Source organism: Pipistrellus kuhlii, unplaced genomic scaffold (assembly GCF_014108245.1).
Source record: "Pipistrellus kuhlii isolate mPipKuh1 unplaced genomic scaffold, mPipKuh1.p scaffold_m20_p_1, whole genome shotgun sequence".
Lineage (NCBI taxonomy): Eukaryota > Metazoa > Chordata > Mammalia > Chiroptera > Vespertilionidae > Pipistrellus > Pipistrellus kuhlii.
Window position 1 is genome coordinate 25,289,479 of NW_023425404.1, and position 23,652 is coordinate 25,313,130.

Genomic DNA, 23,652 nt, shown 5'->3' on the forward strand with positions numbered 1-23,652 from the left:
CATATATAAATGTAAAGCCTCATGGCTTCCAATTTGTGTTTGCTTTTTTAAAAATTTTTTATTAGCCTTGATTTTAATTTTCTGTTGCTTTAAAGTACCAAATCTTGGATATAGTAATTCTCTTTTAAAATTAATGATGATATTTCTCCCTTAATTACTTCCTTCCTCCTCCTTTCTTTTGATGTATTTCTGGACATTATATATCATTAATTCCTGAACCTCTACTTTCTTAATGTCACTTTTTTAAACAGAACTTTTTTGAGATAAATGTTCAGTTCCCTGGTCCTTTGACCCTTTCTGCTTCCCTCCTCCCCTCCCTTGCTTCCTCCCTTCCAAATAATAAAAGCACTTAAATTTTTATATTTCTTTCGAGTATGCTGTCAGTCATATCAAATGAGTTTTGCTATATAATGTTCCCAGTTGTTTTTAAAAAGGCCTAAAATTGTATTTTGGATGTCACCTTTCATTCAAATGTTATTTAGGAAGTATTTTAAACATGTTGACTTTTAAAAGTAGCTGGCTATAAAAATTTTATTCTTGTTATTAAAGTCTATGTTTATTACATTGAAATCTGAGAATGTAGCCTTTATAATTCCTTCTGCAGTTTTAGAATTAAGTTTTCTTAGTTTCTCAAAAACAAAATAGAAATAATTTTTATATTATCCTCACCTCTTTCCCCTTGGGCATAACCAAAAGCTAATATGCTAGAAGGTATGATCACACATCAAAATATAGAACTGAAGGAATAATGTCCTAAAATTTCCACTAAGAAAACAACAACCATGTTACCTGAAACATATCCGTATCTTTATCATGTGTATATTCGACCACCACAGTCTGATTCCTTGACAGAGTGTATGATATACTGTGTTGACCTTTGCAGCTGATTGCCTAATAATGAAATAGAAAAAGTAAAAATTTGTTAAAATTTAATTTCAACAACTTACAATTCAGTCTGTAGTAGAGACATCATTCTACCAGCAAAACCCAACACAAGTCAGCATTTTTCTAACACTCAGAGCCTGTCCCTGTGCTGTGCTCTGATTACAGAGCAGTCAAAAGTCAAAATTATTACCCAATATTCGATCTTAATATGAAAAATGTTTTAGTTATTTCAATTCAAAGCTAATTTACTAGTGTGCAATTCTTGATTTAATCATAGCCCAGAAACACATCCACTTTCTCTGTTACCTTAATTCAGTGATAAAATTTTAGACTAATATGATTGATTTAAAATTTTAAAACTTATTTTACATTACATAAGTCAATAACATTTTAATGGTATTTTCCTGTCTAATAGAGATTATAATCATAGTAAAAGATTCTCTGAAAAAACTGGTAATGTTCTGTAAGAATTTCTATATAATGTACTTTCCTAGCTGATCATTATACTGTTCTACATCTCATTTAAATCTTCTATAAGCAGTTGCTTAACCCAGATAGTTATTGAATTAATAAATAAGGTAGCTAAGTTAGTTTTACCTTTATATTTTTAGACTGAAGTTAAAATAGTCTTATTCAAAATAATCTAGAAATCAATACAATATTGTTCTTATTTCCTCCATAATGATATATTTGCATACATCTTAAGTTGTGATCACATAGTTTTACATTTCCAAATTAACAACAAAGTTTACTTAAGTTGTACTTCAAAATATTTCAATGATATTTTATCCATTCTACTTTATCTTCATTTGCACTCCTTTACATTAAGTACAATAAAACTTTAATAAGCCTACCTATTAGACACTTACTAAAGATGATACTGTCTGAAGATCAAGAAAGCATTTGGAAGTATAATAGCTGGACATACACTGTGCTACTGAAAATGTCTGAACATTTATATTTGGCTCACATAATTGCTTGGAGTAATAAATAGTATAACATTCCAAATCAAGTTAGAAGTTAGCCTGGTTCATCTCATGCTTAATCAGCTGCCCTGAGAAACTGCATGAGCAAACTGATGTTCTATCATATGGGCTTCATTAGATAATATTAAGCATTAAAAATAAAAATAAGTATATTTTATAAGATCAGGAACCTAAAAAATACTTCTTATACTACTCCACTTTAGCAACAAACATAATCTTAAATTTTTATTGGTACGAATTAGATAAATTCAATGGTATTGATAAAATGACATTTTTAGAAAGTCAAATTAATATAGCACTATTTCCAATTTAAGATGAGTTGATGTTTATCTTTTAGTTAAGTGACAAAAGTCCACTTTAAGAAAAAGAACTTTATTAAACTCAAACTTTCAAAACTAATAACTAGGGAGTATGTATACAATAATTTATTTTAAGGTTTTTTAAAAAGTGTTTATGTCATTTACAAGTATTCAATTTACAAATCAATCAACTCCAACATACTAGGTGTACTGGTTAATGGCAGATTTTATAATCAAAGAAAACATTATAATTTTAAGAGAAACATCAAAAGTGCTTTATTCAAAATAATGTCCATTGCTAGCTACACATTTCCCCCATCTTTCAGGTAATGTGTGGATACCGTCCCAATAGAACTTTTCTTGTTTTGAGGCAAACCATTCAAAGATCCAATTTTCCTCTTCTTTATATGTTTTGAAGTGCTGCTCTGAAAGTGTGTGCCATCAATCGGAACAAGTGGTAATCTGAAGAAGCAAGGTCTGGTGAATATAGCAGGTGGGTTAATACTTCGCAGGCAAGATCTTTTAACGTGTCTTCAACTGGTTTTTAAAGTGTGATGGTGCATCATCATGAAGCAAAATTACTTTGCTGTGTCTTCTGGAACATTCTGGTCATTTCACAATCAAAGCGTGGTTCAAATTGATTATTTGTTGTTGGTAGCCATCAGTATTAATGATTTTACCTGGTTTTAGAAAAGCTCATAATACACCACACCTTCCTGATCCCATCAAACGCAGAGCATTGTCTTCTTTCCAAAACGATTTGGTCTTGCAGTGGATGTTAATGGTGGACCTATATCAACCTATGATTTTGTGCATTTGGGATTCTCAAAATAAATCCACTTTTCATCGCCAGTCACAATTCGATGCAAAAAAGACTTTCTTTCAAGACACTGAGTAACATTTTACTGATGACTTTTCGGTTTTCCAATTGTCTTTCGTTCAGTTGATGTGGCACCCATTTTCCTTCCTTTAAAATCTTTCCCATTGCTTGTAAACGATCACAAATTGCTTGTTGAACAACATTTAATATTTCTGCAAGTTGCTTTTGAGTTTGATATGCATCTTCATCCAATAATGTTTTTAAAGCATTTAAACCTGTGTTCACAGGTATCTTGAGATAAAACCTGTTTAATCATAAGCTTCCCGAAGTATACGAAAACTTTTTCTTCAAAAGAATAAAAACTTGCCACAAATGCTCTTTATTTTGGCATAAAATTTGACATTTTTTAAGCGTAAAAATATCTATGATGTTAACACCTTCAGCAAATTTGACATATGAAGTTTTGAAGCTTGCTGTCAATACAACAAAATAGCATATATATCAAATTGCATACATATCAACATTTTGTAACTCCATCTATTGAAAAAAGTCCACATTAACTGGTACACCTAGTAACTTCCTTGGCACACATGCTACATAAAACAAGAACATCTGTAGTTTTCCAAGTATCTGCAGAATAAGGAGTAACCAATGCCATAACATAACACCTTTTACAAGTTACACATTTTTGTATGATGGTACTTCCTTAGGCACAGTGTTTCTCAAACTTCTATCATATTTGCCTTAACTGACCCCCTGGAGCCACCTGGGATAGCAGCCCTGACATGAAACTCTTCATGCGTAAAACATCCTACCTTAAAATTATTATAAACTTTGTAGTCTACTCCATAGCATGCTTGTAGTTTTAACATTTAAACAGGTCTTCCAAATTTGCTGGGACGTCGGTGCCCCAGGTAGATTCGCTGTACTCACCCCATGACTTCACCCCCCTCCCCCCACCTCTGTGCTATCCAGCAGGCACCAGAAATAGCCCTTTTATAGGCCCTAAGTTGTTATTGGACCCAATTCTTCTAGGTGTTTTATTCTAAAATTATTCTTCGGATTTAAACTATTATATGCTTAAAACATATTAAAAAGTCTATTTATAGGAAGTGGCGCCAAACCTGGAAAATGCCCACAGAAAGAGAAACTCAAAGATGTTGGCCAACCCCAAACAGGGAAGAAAGATCAGGGACTCTGGGGCCTTGAATGCCTGACCCAGGACACCCATTAAACAAAGTTATTAATTTCAAACTTCTACCCATTTTTTTTTGTTTGTTTATTTATGTTTTTTTTTTTTTTTTTTTTTTTTTTTTTTTTTTAATATGGCTAAACCTGAATCACCAGGGTTAGGAAAGGTGGATGATTTGGGATTAGAAAAACACTTTTCTGAGACTTTGTGATTAAGGAAGTCCTAATCCAAGGTTATATTCTGGAAGCCTCTGGATGTGGGAAAGTCTGGGAAGTAGGAAAAGAGATTCTGCAGGGAGAAGCTAGTCCAGGAAGGTGGTGGGTGGCCCCAGCCAGCAGGCAATGCAGTGCCCTGTAGCAGGGATGGCAGAGGAGCGAGGGGTGCCAGCCACCTCTAACTCACTCTGCAGTGATTTCCCTCTTAGTGCTGAGCAAGAGAGGAGGCTGGCCATACAGAGCCCTTAATGCCAGTACCCTAGGACCCAAACAGGCTGTCCCCACAGCTGGGAGAGGCATGGCAATAAGAGTGCCCTAGAAGCCTGGGATTCAATCCAGGATTGAGATTTGGAGCTGAAAGTGGCAGTCAAAACCAGGACACCGAAGGCCACCACTGGGAGAAGTGCCCGATTCCCCTGATGACATGAATTAGGGCTCATGTAATCTTCTTTACATATTAAAGTGTAGAGTGGGGCCAGATCTGGATGGTTAGGGAAGCTAAGGGGAGGAGTTTAAGCTTGACATCAGTTTTTGCTTATTTTCTAGAAGTATATAAGGCATTAAGCTTTTTTATTTTGATTAGAAATATCAAATTTTCAACAATACTTTTAACATTTAAAACAGTACTTTTAGAAATACACCTTTTAGTAAATGGCAGATTCATTGACTTGAGTCAATATTTTCAGGTATTATGGAAATGAAAATTTCCCTAAGGCACCAAGTTGCTTTGAAATCTATTTCTGAAACATCAGAGTGGCTAAGGCCTTCTCTTGGCACTCACTATAATTTAGTTCAAACACAATTACTGTAACATAATGTGATTTTACTATACCAATTCAAATTTGAAAATTAAACACTTTAAAATTATAAGGAAAACCAGCTCAACCAGCTTGCTGGTAGACACTAGTGACTTCCCACATTCACTTTCTACAGTGATGAGAAGGCAGGGTGGCTGCCAGTGCCTCAGAGGCAGACCTGGTCTGGTCTCTCCTTCTGTCCCAGCACTGTGCGCTTGTGGACATGTAATGGATGCCAGAGGAAAGCATGCACTGCTCCAGATGCAAGACGAAAGTCAGGGCTTCTTTTCTTGGGTCTTCCCTTCCTCCTCCTACTGTATACCAGCAAAGGTACCATTAGTGACACTTTCAGCCCCAATTTATTACGTGCGAATCTTATCCAGTTAAAAATATCACCACTGGACAATTACAGCAGAGACTATTACAATTATAGACTCACAGAATAAAGGATATCCAACTTTACCCAGCTTAGGAATTTAAGCACTGCTCTGCAATTCCAGGTGCCTACACTATGCCCATTCTGAGCCCAAACACTTCCTTTCTCTAGCTGAGACCTATGCTTTCTGAGTTTTACTCTGCTTGTGCCACGAGCCTGGCTCAGTCATCCTCTGCCATTAAGAGGAACAGAGAATTGGTTGTCCTCAATTCTGAAACAAACAAGGTTCATAATGTCTATGAAAGTCTCTTTCTCTTACAAACTCTCACACACAGAAGGCACTTAGAAAGATGTATAACATGTAATGATACCAGGAAGGCAATCCTGCACAATGCCTGATGGGATGGATATATGTCTTCAAGGCAGCCAAAGAGCTTTCATTCATATTTTAAAAGTGTAAGGAAAATAACCAAATCTTTTTATTTGTTAAGAAGCAGTGAGTTAGCTCTCAATCACAAAAAGAGAAAAAGCCCACTGAGAAACTGGTTTCTAAAAAATACTAATTTATCATAGTTATGATTTAGCCCATTTAGTTCAAGCTCTACTAGAATAAGGCTGCTCAGTGAGCCTAGGGAGAGAAAAGGAACTCATCACTGAGGCAGACGATAGTTTCCTACCTAATGCCTTTCTCCCTATTAGCAGAGCCAGCTTCCCATTAATTAAAAAGCCAGAGCCCGCCATGACCAGCTCTCCCAGGCTCCTCTGAAGCCAGCACGTGGGATGTGACCCAATCTTGACCACTGTGGAGCTCTTAGGGATGGGAGACATCAAGAGGGATCCTTTCCTTTCTCTATCAATAAAAAAATTAATGTGATGCTTAGAGCCGAGGTCGCTATCTTGCAATAAGAGAAGAAGGCCAAAGATGCTCAGAAAAGCAGCCTGGGGCCGGACAGCTTTGAGTTGAACCAAATCTGAAACTATCTGCCCAGACTTAAATGAGAAAGTTGAGGGTTTTAGATTGCCTTTGGTTGGGTATTTTGTTACCTACAGTAGAAAGTATCATTACATTGCTGGGCCCAAATGTTTTGTCTCCTCCTGGGTTTCCTATTTCAGTCAAAAGTACAAGCACATTCCCAATCACTCCAATCTAAAAGCTTCTTGTCATCTCGAAGCCCTCTCCTGCCACTGCTGTCCATATACAATTAGCACTATTCCCATACTTAAACTAATGGTGAGTCAAAGCCAGGTCACCAATTTTACTGCATTAAGCAAAAATCAAATACAAAATAGAAGCAACCATATGCAACATTTCACTTTTCTCCTCAAATACAAAGTAGTTGTTGGGCAACCAGTAATTATAAAACTGATTGATTCCCCAAAGGAGATTTACAATCAGCTCCTTGACAGCCCATAACTTTCTACTTTGGAGATTAGGTGTCATCTAATTCATCTTCCCTTGAATCTGGGCTGCCCTTAGTAACTTGTTGACCAACAGAAGGCAGCATAAGTGACATCTGGAACTTAGAGGCTAGGTCAGAAGGAGCCTTGCAGCTTCCCCTTGCCACCCTTAAACGCTTGCTCTTGGGAGTCCTGAGCCATCGCATAAGAAAGCCAGGCCAGGAGGTGAGTCCCTGGAGACTGAAATGACATAGGAGAGAAAGAGCCACCATGGACACAAGTCCTTCAGTTTCAGCTGCCTCAGCATTTGCCATGTGTATCAGAAACAAAAGGCCCATGTGTACCCTTCAAAATTCCCGACCCTCACAAAAATTATGAACAAAATTAAGTGTTGTTTTCCTAAACCACTAAGTTTTGCAGTAGTTAGCTACACAACAGAAGATCACTGAACCAAGCAGTTCTCAAGGCCTACTGGTGCCAGGGCATTTTATTTATTTATTTATTTATTTATTTATTTATTTATTTATTTATATTTATGATAAATCACAAAAAACATTATGATAATCTGTGTGCTCACCTTCCCCATGCCCAAGGGCACAGGACAGGTATGGGGAGCAGCGTGCTATTACAAAGGGAGGGGCTGTGTTCCTGAAGGAAGTTTCATGTGCTCCTGAACACAGGAAGGCATCATCTGTGGGATAATCTTCAGTTGTTGGATGAGTGAGATATGAGGAAAATTTTATATTACGAGTCATACTGTAAAATGAATCTTTATAGATCAATATACAAAAGGAATCTGGAGCGTATTCAAAGAATTTTCAGAGGAAGCAAAAGCATGTTATATGGACAATTTTTAGTCCTTATACATTTGGAACAGGAATAGAAGAGATACCAGAAAGACAGGAGAAGAAAATAACTAGTTATGTCAGATGTTATGAAGCCAAAGTTTGCAAACCGCCTATATTAGGTATACAAATGGGGCTTCCTTACTAACCTAGAATCGTGTGTGTGTGTGTGTGTGTGTGTGTGTGTGCGCGCGCGCGCGTGTGAATCCGAGTTTCAAATGAAATGAAATGATTTTTCTTCAAATCCACACCTAATTTTCTGTTATTGTGTCTTAGAAGCAAATGACTCAAGGGCTGACCAACCCCTCTTGTCCAGACATCCTGGATGCTGGTGGCTACAGAAGGGCAGTCCTTGCTCCTGTGTTACACAGCACCTGACTAAATCAAATGAATGTGATTCTGGAAGCACCAGCAACCCGCATACGTTCTTTGCTCATGAGTAGGTATAATTAGTGTTGTTTTTGTCTCTCAAAAGAGAGAGCCTTGGTGAGGCTTATGTGTTGAAGAACCTTTTCTGGATGAATCTCCAGTTTGCACAGAGCTGCTCTGGAGAGCTCTGCATCACATGCCCGGACACAGCAGTGTTCTCTGATGCTATTCACTGCACCCCATCCCTCGGTGCCCAGCAGAACCCCTCAGAAAGAAGTCGGAGATGTGCTGATAGCCTATCTGCTGGGGGAAGATCTAGGAAATGTCCTGTATACTCTCCTTGGGGAGCCAGTGACCGCTTTGTCTTTCGAGTTCCACCAAGGAATGTAATCTGAGCTTGTGTTCCCAATAACCTTCAAAAGGATGCCCACAACTTGCTCTCTTAAATAAGGCATGATAGAATAAGTACCGGCTCCCTGGCCAATTATTCTGCATGTTTTAGGCAGGTTTAATTTCAGCCACTTTAACTGTTCATTTATTTCAGCCCAGTATACTAGTACAATTTAAAGAAATAACTGCAAAACTATTGCTGTAAGAAAGGAACTGATAAAATGGAATATAATTACATTGGCCTCTCACAGATGTTCTGGTTCCTAAGTACAAGCATTCAATGACAGGGTGCACTGCTGCAGAAACAACATTTTAATCAGTGTGGGAAAACATAATAATGGAATCTGTCTGGGGCAGAACTGAATGAGGCCAATGAATCGAACCTTTTCCGTTCAAAAAGAACTTCTGATGTTTATGTTTATGGCAGAAATGTGCACATTTGTGAGCAAATGAATGTGTTTGTGGTGAACTGTGCAGCAATAACTGCTGAACCATTTTCCTACGCAGCACTGTGTACACTGTGGTCTGAACAGTGGCAGGGGGTTGTACTGGAGGCTATCAGCATACGGTCACATGCCAGCTGCCCCAGGCTGTCACTGGCAGTACATGGCTTCACTGCACTACCTACTGATGACCCAGCACATAACTGAACGTTGGGCAAAAGAAAACATTCGTGCCAGATGGTTGTCTCAATATGACTACCTGGTTTGTCCTGCTGAGCACCAGGTTTATATGTACTGAAGGAAGACAGAATAACACCACGTGTGGACACTGCAGAGATCAACTTGGTTAGTGCAGGTGATGTTGAGAAAAGAACACACTGGGTTCAAGGTCTGAATTCTGGTTGAGTCACTCACCAACTATAATCAAATCACATACTCTCTCTGAGTTTTTACTAGTAGTTATTATCTTTACATTGTATCAACAGAGGAAGTCGATGTCCATAACATTGATTTCACTGCATTCAGAGAAGAGGAAATAGTTTATAACATGGGATAGTCTCTCCTCTGATATCGGGTCTAGTAATAATTAATGACGTTTTTAAACATTCGTTTAAAATCTTGCTTGGCGTTGACTTGTATTGACATAACCTTCAAACACGTGGTATCAACAGAACGTGTGAAGTGCAATTAACAAGTTTTGCTTGAAAAAGTTTGTGTTTGGTTTGGTTTTTCTTGCAAAACTAGGGCTAAGAAGATGGCAGATGAAGAGCATATTCGGCACTGCATGCTTTATGAGTTCCAATTAGGAAGAAAAGCAAGTGAGGCTGCAAAAAACATCTGTAGTGCTCTTGGTCAAGATGCAGTTAGCTCCAGAAAATGCCAGCGTTGGTTTGAGAAATTTCGCGAGGGAAATTTTTCGTTAGATGACAAGAGTGGTCGAGGCCATGTGTCCAATTTTGATCAAGAAGCTCTTCAAGCTCTTTTGGTGCAAAATCCTCAAATTACCCAACAAGAGCTTGCGACAACTTTAAGTTGTTCACAAAAAACAATTTCCAATCAATTGCGTGCACTTGGCAAAGTCCAAAAGTTTGGAAAATGGGTTCCTCATGAGTTGACCGACAACAACCGTAATCAAAGAGTCACAATTTGCAGTTCGCTCCTCTCTCATCAAAACCGTTTGCCGTTTTTAGAGCAAATTGTTACCGGAGATGAAAAATGGGTGCTGTATGTTAATTTGAAAAGGCGGCCTCAATGGTTGGACAAAAATGAGGTTCCGCAGCCCACGCCAAAACCTGACTTGCATGCGAAAAAAGTGATGTTGTGTGTTTGGTGGAATTTTAAAGGAATTCTTCATTATGAACTTTTACCATCTAACCAAACCATTACAAGTGCAGTGTACAGTGCCCAATTGGAAAGGTTAGCCCAAGCTTTAAGAGAAAAAGAACCCGCGCTGATTAATCAGAAGGGTGTAATTCTTCACCACGATAACGCATGACCGCATACTGCAAGAATCACTGCTGAAAAACTGTGCCAGTTGGAATGGGAAGTTCTCCCTCAACCTGCATATTCTCCTGATATTGCCCCTCCCGATTACCATTTGTTTCGTTCTTTGCAAAACTTTCTTCTTGGAAAAAAATTTAATAATGAAGAATGCCTCAAAAATGCATTGACCGAATTTTTTGCATCAAAATCACAAGAATTTTACAACAGAGGGATTAAAATGCTTCCTAAGCGTTGGGCACAAGTAGTAGAAAACAACGGCAACTATATTGTTGATTAAATTTTGTTGTATTGTTTAAATAAATTCGATTTAAAAAAGTATTAGAAAACGACATTAATTATTACTATACCTAATATAAACCTGTACAGAGACCACTGCCTCACAACCCAAAAGGGCTTACCATAAGTTCCTCATAGTCTGTAACATACACTTGGGAAATTACTACTCTGTTTAGCTTAAAATATATATTCGGTATTGACTACATTAGAGATACTCCCAGTATGACAAACATGTTTTTCGAGAACTAATGACTTTTATGTCAGGCTGACAAGTATAATTAGGCAATAAATCCTCAATCAGTCTGGTTCAAACTGTTATGGGGAAGACAAGGTCTCTGCCATCCTTGTCAATTTATGTATAAAATATGTATGAGTGCTATTTCTACACAGAGGAAATGGCTAAAGGAATTCCTAATTTATTTTTGCATGAATATGCTCTTTCAAATATTCTATTTTTTCAATAGTTCATATTTCAAACAAGTGTCCAAATCATAGCTATGATTAGAAAGTCACAAAATGTGAACTTGGTTTTCATCAAAACCAAGAGTGTTTTATATGTAAATAAAAAGTGATGTCTATTTGTTAGAGGCAATGACTCTGAACTTGGCATGGGACCATTCCCATGCCCATCTGGGATCAGCTCCCTGAGCTACTCATTGGATAAACCTTGGCAGAGAACCTATTACTTGCACAGTGCTGGACAGGGGCTAGGGTGCAGGCAGGCATTTAGCACACAGGGATAACAGAGAGGGCAAGAATGTTGGAGGAAACCCTGTTTTTAATTTGGAGTCACTCCTAATTGCACTGAGGGTGAACTTGGTCGGTGGTGCACCAGTTCACAGGGATAACCTGACTCAGATACAATTCAGGAAACAACATAGCGAGCGTTGCAATTGGAAAGCTGGACAGGAACACAATCACATGCCTGGCGGACATCTATCCCAAGGAATCCCACCAATACATTGGATGGAAAGCCCTTTGAGGGCAGTAACTCCTGTCTTTTTAAACCAGTCTTCAATGCAGGCAGTATACTGCATGGGTGACAGTATGGGTCAGGCTGGACTCCCACTCCATCAATGACTGGCTGAGGGCTCGGCACCTTACTTAAGCCCCCTGAGCCTCAGTTTTGTCATCTTACAGGTGCTGGTACTGTGTCCAGGAAAGTCATTGCTATCTAAGGGCAAAGATGCTTCAGCTACTTCTATATCCACACAGTTCATCACAAAGTGCTGAACAATGAGAGGCTCACATTCAAGTTTTTATAGATCATGTCTTTGTACTTTTAAAACATATTAAGCTAACCTAATGTACAATATCCTCTTTCAGTTACTTCATCTCATCTCCTTTGGAAGTAGGGGTGAAGTGCATTTTCCCACACAGGGACACACGTCTACATACATAAACATGCTACATTACCAACCACATTGTCTACACTAGTTACCGAAATGACACCTATTACTTAAAAACAAACAAAAAAACACACCACACCTTTATTTCTGAGAATATTCCAGATGTCCCCCCACTGTCCCTCTTCTACCCAGATCCCACCCCACCCCAGCACTTCAACACCCTTGGTAATGTATTTATGTATACATATAAGTATATAAGTATATATACATTATGTATACATATAAGTTCTTTATGTATGGGAAATGTATGTATACATGTAAGTTCTTTAATCTCTTCCCACCCCATCTCCTTCCTCTGAGATTTGTCACTCTGTTCCATGTTTCTATGCCTCTGGTTCTATTTTATTCATCAGTTTATTTTGTTAATTAGATTCCTTGTTCACTTATTTTGAATTTTATATTTAATTATTGATAGATATGCATTTATTGCTATTTTATTGTTCATATTTTTTTATCTTTTTTTTCTTCTTCAAGAAGACCCCTCAACATTTCATGTAATATTGGTTTGGTTGTGAGGAACTCCTTTAGCTTTTTCTTACCTGTGAAGCTCTTTATCTGGCTTTCAATTAAAAATGATAGCTTTGCTGGGAAGAGTAATCTTAGTTGTAGGTCTTTGCTTTTTATTAATTCAAATATTTCTTGTCACTCCCTTCTTGACCTGCAAAGTTTCTGTTGAGAAATCAGCTGACAGTCATATGGGTGCTCCCTTATAGATAACTGCTTTTCTCTTGCTGCTTTTAAGATTCTCTGTCTTTAAACTTTGGCATTTTAATTATGATGTATCTTGGTTCATCTTGGTTGGGACTCTCTGCACTTCCTGGACTTGTATATGTATTTCTTTCACCAGGTAAGAGAAGTTTCCTGTCATTTTTTTCAAATAGGTTTTCAGTTTCTGGCTCCCTCTCTTCCCCTTCTGCTAACCCCATAATGCAAATGTTGGTATGCTTGAAGTTGGCTTACAGTCAAGCTGGGAGTGTAGATAAATGCAGTACTTGCATACTGCCACAACCACATCAAAATTACAGCTAAATCAGAACAACCATCATTCAGAACCACCTGAAATCTAGCTGAACATAAGTCCTTCAACTACAAAATTAAAGAAGCCACATTGAGACTGGTATGAGGAGCAGAGGCACAAAATAGGCTAGTCTGACACCCACATGTGGCATTTTATGTGGGAAGGCTATCTTGGCTGTGGAGGCCTCTTGTGATGAACAAGGGGTCCTAGCCCCACTCCAGACCTCTCGGCCCAGGGTTGCAATAATGGGAAGAGAAGTTCCTATAACTTTGGGCTGTAAAAACCAGCAGGAATTGTGGTTGAGTGATAGGGAGAGTTGCTGCAGTCCCAGGCAGTTCCTCTTAAAGGACCAGTGATGAACTTACTTGGACTCACTCTCTCTGAGCTTCAGTGCTAGGGCAGCAGCTTAAATGGGAGGAACTAAATTGTCTGGCAACAGAGCAAGAAGTAGGGGGCAGCTTTCTCTCAGACAAAAATGACAGCAGAGGTCATTGTTCCTTTGATGACATTCCCCTGCCACAGTGCCAACAGGCAGTCACTAAATCTGAATCTCCATCAATCTGGCCCATACTGTTTGCCCCACCCTAGTGATTACCTGAGACCCTGCCCCACCCAATTTGCAGCCCCACCCAAGCTGTTTGCAGTAGCTTTTCCATATGAATGGCCTGTCCTAACTCAGGCTTCAGATTTTCCCAAAATCTCTCAAACAAGTAGCAGCTGGCTTCAGTGTGCCCCATACCTCTTGGTAAGTGGCTCTAGGGCCAGAACTAGCACATTCTGCGTGAGTTCACAGGTTGGCCTCTCCTGAGCACCTCGAAGCCCAACACAAGTAGCAGCCATCTGTGGAATACTCTGTACCTTGTGTTGGGTCACCCCAGGCAGGGCATAGGCAGTTAGCTGACTTTGTATCTCCCTGGAGACCCCAGAGCTAGTGCATCCAGTGGTCAGCTTCAGACCACACTACCACATCCACAAGCAACACACTCAAGGAGCAGACTTGAAGAGCACCAACGCCTCACTGAAGCAAATCCTACTCCAAAGGGGAATCTCCTACACAGCAGCCCTTCTGCTGTAGTCACAGCTGGTGTGTAGAGCCAATTGGTGTGGGGCCATCAATCCCTCTCTGTGATGCCAACAGCAATCAATGTCCAATAACAACAGGATAGTGCACACAGCCACACAGGACACACAAAAGTGCCAGGATTCCTCCTACTCAAGGCCACTCTACCAATTCCAGAAGACATAACAGCTCTACCTAATACATAGAAACAAAACAGAGAAGCAGATGAAAAGAGGATTCAAAGAAACATGTGACAAATGAAAAAATAGAAGAAATCTCCAGAAAAACAACTAAATGAAATGGAAATAAGCAAGCTACCATGCATATAAGTACAACCAATGGACACAAAACTCTGGGGAGAAAGAGTATGTATGGGGGGGGGGGGCAATGTTAAAATATGTACACAGATAATAATTTAATAAAAAAATAAATAAATAAAAGCAGAAAAGAAAAGAAAAAAAAGCTACCAAATACGAAGTTCAAAACAATGGTGTTAAGGATGCTCAAGGAACTTAAGAGAACTTCATGGGATTTATTGAGAACTTCAAGGAACTTAGTGAGAACATGAACGACATAGAAAAGGACCAGTGAAAAGTGGAGGATGCACTAACTGAAATGAAGAATAATTTACAAAGAATTAACAGTAGAGGACACTCAGAATCAAATCAATGATTTAGAATATGAGAAAGCAAAAAAACATCCACTCAGAACAGCAAAAAGAATCCAAAAAGTGAAGACAGTGTAAGGAGCCTCTGGGACAATTTTAAGTATAGCAAAATTGACAGACCAGGCCCTGGATACATTTTCCCACACTGACTCTAAGTGGCAGCTCCCACATCGCAGGAAAGGACAAGGAAGGGGCACCATCCTATAAATTCAAGGCAGTGCTCTGAACTTCACCCATCTCAATGCATACAGTAGGCATCAGAACCACTGGCTCTCCCAGGATCTTATCTAATCTTGCAAGGAGGACCACCCTTTGGTCATCTGGAAAAGAATGGAGGACCACACATCCATTCTTCAAAACAGCTGTTCATTTGGTTTTAAATATATTATGGTTCTAGATATGAACAAGAAGGGGCATGTGAAGAGAAGATGCAATATATTTGCAAAATGACAATTATTCCAGTGAACATTGAAACAATGGTGAGGTTTCTTTGTTGTATACCTTAAGACTCAGAAATAGAGGGATAGCCCTAGATGGTTTGGCTCAGTGGATAGAGCACTAGCCTGTAGAATGAAGGGTTCCAGATTCAATTCTGGTCAAGGGCATGTACCTGGGTTGTAGGCACATCCCCACTGTGGGGTGTGCAGGAGGCAGCTGATCGGTGTTTCTCTCTCATTGATGTTTCTAACTCTCTATCCCTCTCCCTTCCTCTCTGTAAAAAAATCAATATATATATATATATATATATATTTTTGTTGTTGTTGTTGTTGTTTGTTTGTTTGTTTGTTTGTTTTTTTAAAGAAAGAGAGGGTGATAAATCTAACTGGTCACACATAAGAACAGGAGTTGGTAAACTTTATAGATAGATAATTAATTAGTAATGGACAATGCTTTAAAGCACATGTGTCAAACACAAGGCCCGCGGGCCAAATCCGTCCCGCCAGGCCTTGCAATGTGGCCCGCTCCGCGCTGTCATCACTGCACTCCGCTGCGTTTCCATCACAACGACAGTTTATGACTGTTCGGTAAACCATTCGGCCCGAGATTTAGGCTGGATTTTAGATTTTGGCCCCTTCTCTGATTGAGTTCGACACCCCTACTTTAAAGGATGCATGTGAATCTACCTGGTACAACATCTAACATCTTGTAATCTGAATATCTGCATACATATGAGTTACTTTCCACAGGAAACAAAGCTAATTGAAACTATGAACCCTAATAAATAAGACATAAATAAAAAAATATAACATTTTGCAAGATGATGAAGTTGAAAAAGTAAAATTGTTTAGTTATTAATTTACATATTTCTTTTTAATAATGCATTTACTGGATAAACAAGATATAACAGTTTCTAAAGAGTACTAGGTAAAAAATACATAGGTAACCTCCTTCAACTTTGTGTCACAGTGAGTCAATAGTAAATGCCCTAATTTGTTGCCATGAACAGGCAAACTTCCAGATGCTATAAACTGAATCTGACATAAATCGATTTCATACTGAGATACCCAAAGACCTGCCATATAATTATTTTAATATAGGCTGGTTTATCAGCTGTCAAAGTGATCCCTTGAGTACTGAAGAATAAAAAGACTGAAATTTAGCCGTGCTAAAATAAAACAAAATACAAAACCCTATTGATTATTTATAGTGCCAGAAGCAAAAGCCTTCATTTAAAAGAGGGGATGTTTTCAATTCTTCCCCCTCATTTTACTTGGATTTTTATTTTTAAGGCCTGGCCTACATTTAAAATTTGTCCATCTGCTAAAGAATCTCATTTTCTTTATGGAATAAAACCAGTTCAAGAAGGCCACATCATAGTTATATAGAAACATGAAAATATTTACTCTCTAAAGAAAACATTTATTTGGCAGTTGGTATTTTCAAGATGTTGAGCCTGCTGGAATCATACAAGTTCCAATCCTAATAAAAATTTTAAGTAAGACAATAACTGTCTTTCCTTGGAAGTACAGGAAACTTACATGTAACTGACTTGTGTGGTCTGCCACTGCACATGCCACTCACAAATGTTATGGATAGAAGCTTGGATATATCTTTGGATGTTACTCCTCAAGTCTTAATCAACTGACTTTAAAAGAGCCTTATTATCTGTGTGTCCTTGGGTGATATTGTGAATCTATTTCTTATTCTGTAAAGTACCCCAACTATCTTGAAGGTTTATTGGAAAACTGAAATTGTATTTGTAAAGGACCCAGAGTACAGTGCCTAACATACAATAATTACTGTTATATTTAGCTATTTTTTATTACTAAAACATTAATAATCTTTATCAGATAAGTTAATACTTACTTTTGTAAGGTCCTCCAGGTTCTGGACTGATTTCTAAGGCAAAGAATATTTTTAATTAGTTAATATGTACACAAAGTATCAAAAGCTCCTTCCAATTCTAGACCTGGATCAGACAGCACTACTATTACTAGATTCATGTGCATTGTTTCAGGGAAAATCTATGTCTATACTATCACCGAATATGCATAAGAAATGATAACATACTGTACAGGGCATTCTGTTCCCTGCTTCTTTCACTTAACAGAACAGCTTGTAGAGTGGTCAATATCCTTAGCTATTAGTGCTGTCTCATTCTTTTTGGTGCATAGACATAGCCTTATTTATCCAATAAATCTCATTTTTAATTTACACAATAAAATATTATTTTTTCTATTTTATAAACAATGCTGCAATGAACATCCATGTATTCATTTTGCATATGGGAGGATATATCTATAGGGTAAATTCTTACAAATAAAATTGCTAGATCACATGGTATGTGAACTTTCAATATTAAAAGCTACTATCAAACTACTTTTCACAGAAGTTACACCAAATTAAGTTCCCACCAGATGTGTACAAAAGTGGGTTTTCCCCACACTGAAGTGAATTATTAAGTGTTATGGTCCGTACTGCCTGGTATGTGAAAAATCACATCACTGTGTTTTTAATGAACATTTCTATTGTGACTGAAGCTTAACATATGTTTTTTTTTAAATTATTATTTTCTTTTATCCTCACCTGAGGATATGTTTTTCTATTAGAGATAAACCCATAGACGCTTCCTCACCGTGCCCTTCCAACCACTTCCTCCTGCCTAGGCAGCTAATGATTTCTGGTCTGTCACCATAGACTAGATTGCATTTCCTAATGTTTCATAGAAATGAAATATTACACTATGTATGTTTTTATTTTTGGTTTGGCTTCTTTTGCTTATCATTACTCTGAGATTTATCCATATTGTTGCATGTATCAATAGACCATTTCTTTTAGTGCTAAGTAATATTCCCTTGGTAAGGGTAAACCACAATTGTTCATCCATTCACTTGCTGATGGACATCAGGTTAGTTCTTATTCTTGACTATTGCAAATAAGGCTGTTATAAATATTTATGTACAAGTATTTTTTATGAATACACTAGTGTCCTGGTGCACAGATTCGTGCACACTGAAAGGAAATTAATTAGAAGAAATGTTTTCATATTGCTAGTCACCCTTCCTCTATAACAGAATTGTCAACCAAATTCACAACCAACAATGAAAAATCAACACACACACACGCGATTGGCGCCAGTGAGAGCTTTATATTGTAATACGCTCAGGCATGAGTCAACTTAGCCATATATATATATTAAAGTTGCTTAATTATACCTGCTTTCTGATGCAGCTAAACTTTTTCCAGTGTGAAATTTGAAACAAAAAGGCAAGAGTGTTGCCTTGTTTAACCTCAGCTAGCAACTCCAAATTTTTACTAAGCTGTTCATGTCCAAAATTGGTTGGGAAAGTGTCACAAGTATTGATTTGAGGGTTACAAATAAATTTTAGTGAGCAGGTGAATTTGCAAATATGGACTCTGCAAATAATGAGGCTCATTACGTGTTTGAGTGCTTTAAAAAAGCACTTCTGCAGTGCCTTAAAATAAAAACCCTCACATTATGGTCCATGCTATCTTTGCCTTATATTCTATATTTTACATGTTTACTCAGAAGAGTACATTTCTACTTTTGTCATTACTTTTATATATACAACTACATCATAAACATGGTTGCACTCATTTACTCTCTCATAAGAGCAATGATAAATGAGATTTTTTTCATTTCCTCTCTACCATCCTCCTCCATACACTTTTTATTGATTTTATAATGTTCCTTGTGGTTTGCTTTTTAAAACCATTGACTATTTATATCTTTCTATTTTAAATTATAGGTATTGTCTCCCAGATATAAAATAAGAGGATATTAACATGCATATACTACTTCTCACCTTTTCCCCTCACCTTTAATTTTATTATTTATTATTTCTACATTGTCAGACTTTATAACCTTTATATCCTATTCTGTAGCAATCACTCTTTATTGTTTTATCAATAGTTCTTCAGAGCACACTGAATTTAATTATTAGATGCTAGTCTCTTTGAGAGTCTCCATACACCTCCTATTTGGCTGAAATTTGCCTTCTGGTAATTTCTTCAGTAAGAGCTTATAAAAATTATATGTCCTGAGTTCTTACATGTTCACCAATATTTGTCTGTTGTCTATATATTTAAAAGAAATTTGGGATAAGTAAAGAAAGCTTGGGTCGCTAGATTATTAAATCCTTGGGCAAAAGAATCAGAGCATCTAGCATTGTGCAATAACCTTTTGAACAATCCTCAGATGAAGAGTCACTAACAAAAATGAATAGAAGATGTTATTTACAAAAATGCTTTCTCCTATACATATTCTATCTTAAAACTTACATTCTAGCTACTGTTGATGAGAAGACAAATGTATTCAAAGGAATTGGGATATCATATAAACAAAAATCCAATGGTGACCAGGACAGCACTGGAACATCTCAGAGAAAACAGTCTGATGTGGAAAATCTGTAGACAATCCATCCTATATAAGCCTAATATACTAAGTGTCCGGCCATCTGGTCATCGTTCAACCAATCAAAGTGCAATATGCTAATGATATGCTAAGGCTGTTCAACCACTCACTATGATATGCATTGACCACCAGGGAGCAGACACTCTGACCAGTAGGTTAGTTTGCTGCTGGGGTCTGGCCGATCGGGACTGAGCGAGATGGGCCAGACATGCCCTGGAGCCCTCCCGTGGTCCCTCCCTGACCCCAGTGGTGCACTGGTGGGGGCCCTCAGCCTGGCTTTCACCCTCTCGCAATCTGGGAACCCTTGGGGAATGTCAGAGAGCCAGTTTCAGCTCGATCCTGCAGGCCAAGCCAAGGAACCTCAGAAGTGCATGGATTCATGCATTGGGCCTCTTGTTTATACATAATAAAAAATCACTGGGAAAGTAAAATGGCTTGATATTGAGAATAATGGGATTCAAATCTGAATTGGTTATGAAGTAATAAGATTATTACCATTGATTAGAACATCTATCCAGGCAGTAAAAAGCACAATGTTTACTTCTTGGGTGATGCTGTGGACAAAACTCCTAGAACTGCAGCTAAAAATGACCAAGGCTAATGCTGTAATATTGCTAGCTAAAGGAAGACAAATGAAAGGATGATTTGCCTTAGGACTTTGCCTGTAGATTGCTGCTTAAAATAAACAGTCCTGACTCTAATTTTGGGGAAGAGACAATGTGAATATATTTGACCCAAAATATGTGTTGCTACCTAGTGGATAAAGCCTGTGCTGAAGATGCCACCTAAAAGCAACTTTTCAAGAATAAAACTATACAATCAGAGTACACAAGTCTCATTTATAGTACTTGAAAAGCCAACACTCAGCCATATGTTTGTGTTAAGTTTAATTAGATTATCAATCTACATGTATAAAAATCATCTGCTTGCATACACTCTAGAAATAAGGAACCAAAAACAGATTTATAAAATAAATATCTATACCCATAACCAAATTAGTAATAATTTCTGCATATATAGTGCCTTTTCAAATTAGAGCATTTTCGTGTATATTTTACTTAATAATTTGTGCACACAGCAACCATGACATAGGTATAATTATCCCCATTTTGTAAAATAAGAAAACTGACTTGGTGTGGCTAAGTGATTTCCTAAGTGAATGGGCAAGTCTACACTGCAGCACATACTCTGCTATTATGCTTCATTGTTCTGTTTTGTTTTAAGAGAAGAATGACAAATTTTGGGGAGAAGGTTTATATAAACTTTCATAATCTAATTTATGAGGTCACAGCTTTTGGCATCACTTTGAAAGCAATGTAGTTCAGTTACCTATCAAACCCTCTTTCCATCATCAAAAATGAAAAAGAAGAAGTGAGGAAGAATCAGAAAAATATGGCATTGTATGCAAGTAAAATTTATGAGAATGAGTTACAAAAACAAGCAGTAATCAAAACTGTCACCTGGGGCAGAGATTAAGCAGGAGAAATCAGGGAAGCCAATTAATTTAAGTCATTTGTGCAACCATAGTATACAGTTTAAAAATATCAACTCAAGTTAAAATTGAGGCATATTACTAGTGTTCAGTAGTTTCTAGAATTTCCTTGATAGCATACTATCCTTGCCCAAACCATCCAGTCCAAAAAGTTGCCCAACGTGAACAACTGAAAAACCTTTTTTTTCTCTATAGCAAGAACATTCAGGGGCAGAGGGAATTCCCAGCTCCATACAAGTGTTTAGAGACAGCTGCTTTGCACATCACCTACAGTGCCTCCTCCCCCCCTTTTTAAAAAAAAAAATACTTTTATTGATTTCAGAGAGAAAAGGAGAGAGATAGAAACATCAATGGTGAGACAGAATCATTGATTGGCTGCCTCCTGCACACCCCCTACTGGCGGGGAGGGGGGGGGGGAAGGGAGGGGAGAGAGATACACTAGCCCACAAACCAGGCATGTGCCCTTGTCCAGAATTGAACCTGGGACCCTTTAGTCCACAGGCTGGCACTCTATCCACTGAGCCAAACTGGCTAGGGCAGTGCCTCCTTTTCTTAGTGAAACCTCTCATTTCTGATTTTCTTCAAAACATACATTTCCCATTTTCTTTACTCTCCTGGTTATCCTTTCCTAAAAACAGATATGCCTGTCCACATTCATTTTGAAGTCTCCATAACTGAACATCTCAGCCAACTAAATGCTGTACTACCTTGGCATAAGATTATGTGAGCTTCTGGAGGTATTCATCATACTATTTAATCTCACAAAGGTGATCACCAAACCCTCAAATATAGTTTATAAAGACCTGTTTTGCATACTTTAAAATCAGTTTTACTTAAATATAATTTACATTTAATAAAATTCACCAATTTTAAGTGCATAATTAGATGAGTTTTGACAAATGAATATCATGTAATTATTTCTTCAATTGAAGATATAGAAAGGATCCATCATCCCAGTTCCCCCATGATTTTGACAGCCAATCCCCCTTTCTTTCCTCTTTCCCAATAACCACTTATTTGCTTTCTATCACTAGAGTTATGTTTTTTCTAAAATATCATATACATGAAAACTTAATGTATAGTCTTTTGTATTTGGCTTCTTTAAATTATTAAAACCTTTTGCGATTTATCTATGTTGTGTGAATAGTTATGTAGTTTGTTCCTTTTTCTATTTATTAGTGGTATTCCATTGTATGGATATACTATGACTTTCTTATCCATTTATTAGCTGATGGATATTAACATTACTAGAGGCCCGGTGCACGAAATTCGTGCACTGGGGAAGGGTGTCCCTCAGCCCAGCCTACATTCTCTCCAATCTAGGACAATTCAAGACTGCTGGCTCCCAACCACTTGCCTGCCTGCCTGATTGTTCCTAACCACTCCCCTGCCAACCTGATCAATGCCTAACTACTCCCCTGCTGGCCTGATTGCCCACAACTGCCCTCCACTGCTGGCCTGATCACCCCACCTGCCCTCCCCTGTTGACCTTGTAGCCCCCACTGCCTCTGCTTCCAGTCTGGTCACCGCTAAATGCCCTCCCATGCAGGCCTGGTCACCCCTAACAGCCCTCCCCTACCAGCCTGGTTGTCCTCAACTGCCTTCTACTGCAGGCCTGGTAGCTTCCAACTGTCCATACCTGCTGGCCCAATATCCCACCCCACAACGTCCCTCCCTCCCCTGCCGACCATCTTGTGATCACATGGGGGTGGCCATCTACGACCACATGGGGGTGGGCATCTTTTGACCATATAGGGTGGCCATCTTGTGCAAGGGCATGATGGTCAATTTCTATATTATCTCTTTATATATATATATAGTTTCCAGTTTCTGCCCATTATAAACAAGGCTGTGAATACTATTTCTATTTTTCCTGGGTAAATACCTAAAAGAGAGTTGCTGGATCGCTGGATTGCCACTCCCCTGCCAGCCTGATTGGTACCTAACTGCTCCTCTGCCAGCCCGTTTGCCCCTAACTGCCTTCCCATGCAGGCTTGGTTTCCCCCCAACTGCTCTCCCTTGCAGGCCTGGTCCCTCCCAGCTACCTTCCCCTGCTGGCCTGATTGCCCACAACTGCCCTACCTTGCAGGCCTGGTCACCCCCACTGCCCTCCCCTGCCAACCATCTTGTCATGGCCATCTTATGTCCACATGGGGGCAGCCATTTTTTACTACATGAGGGCAGCCATCTTGTGTTGGAGTGATGGTCAATTTGCATATTACTCTTTTATTAGATAGTATTCACACTTTTTATGCATCTATTAAGACGATCATATGAGTTGTGTTGTGTGTGGTTTTCTTAGTCAGTGGATACGGTGAATTACATCAATTTTTAAA

The 23,652-nt window shown here is 38.3% G+C and overlaps 1 protein-coding gene across 3 annotated transcripts in view; it reads right to left on the bottom strand.

The window, feature by feature from the left end:
• The window catches only part of PELI2 (pellino E3 ubiquitin protein ligase family member 2), a 149,824-nt gene that overhangs the window by 14,544 nt on the left and 111,628 nt on the right, over positions 1 to 23,652 (bottom strand). The window contains exons 3-4 of one of the 3 annotated variants that reach the window (XM_036435822.2): positions 17,256 to 17,288; positions 790 to 891 (exon numbers count right to left, since the gene is read on the bottom strand). In XM_036435822.2, coding sequence (XP_036291715.1) covers positions 790 to 891; positions 17,256 to 17,288 — 135 coding nt within the window. Of the gene's footprint in view, positions 1 to 789; positions 892 to 7,545; positions 7,669 to 17,255; positions 17,289 to 23,652 lie in introns of those variants that run through there. The other 2 variants (XM_036435840.2, XM_036435829.2) reach the window with 2 other exon arrangements.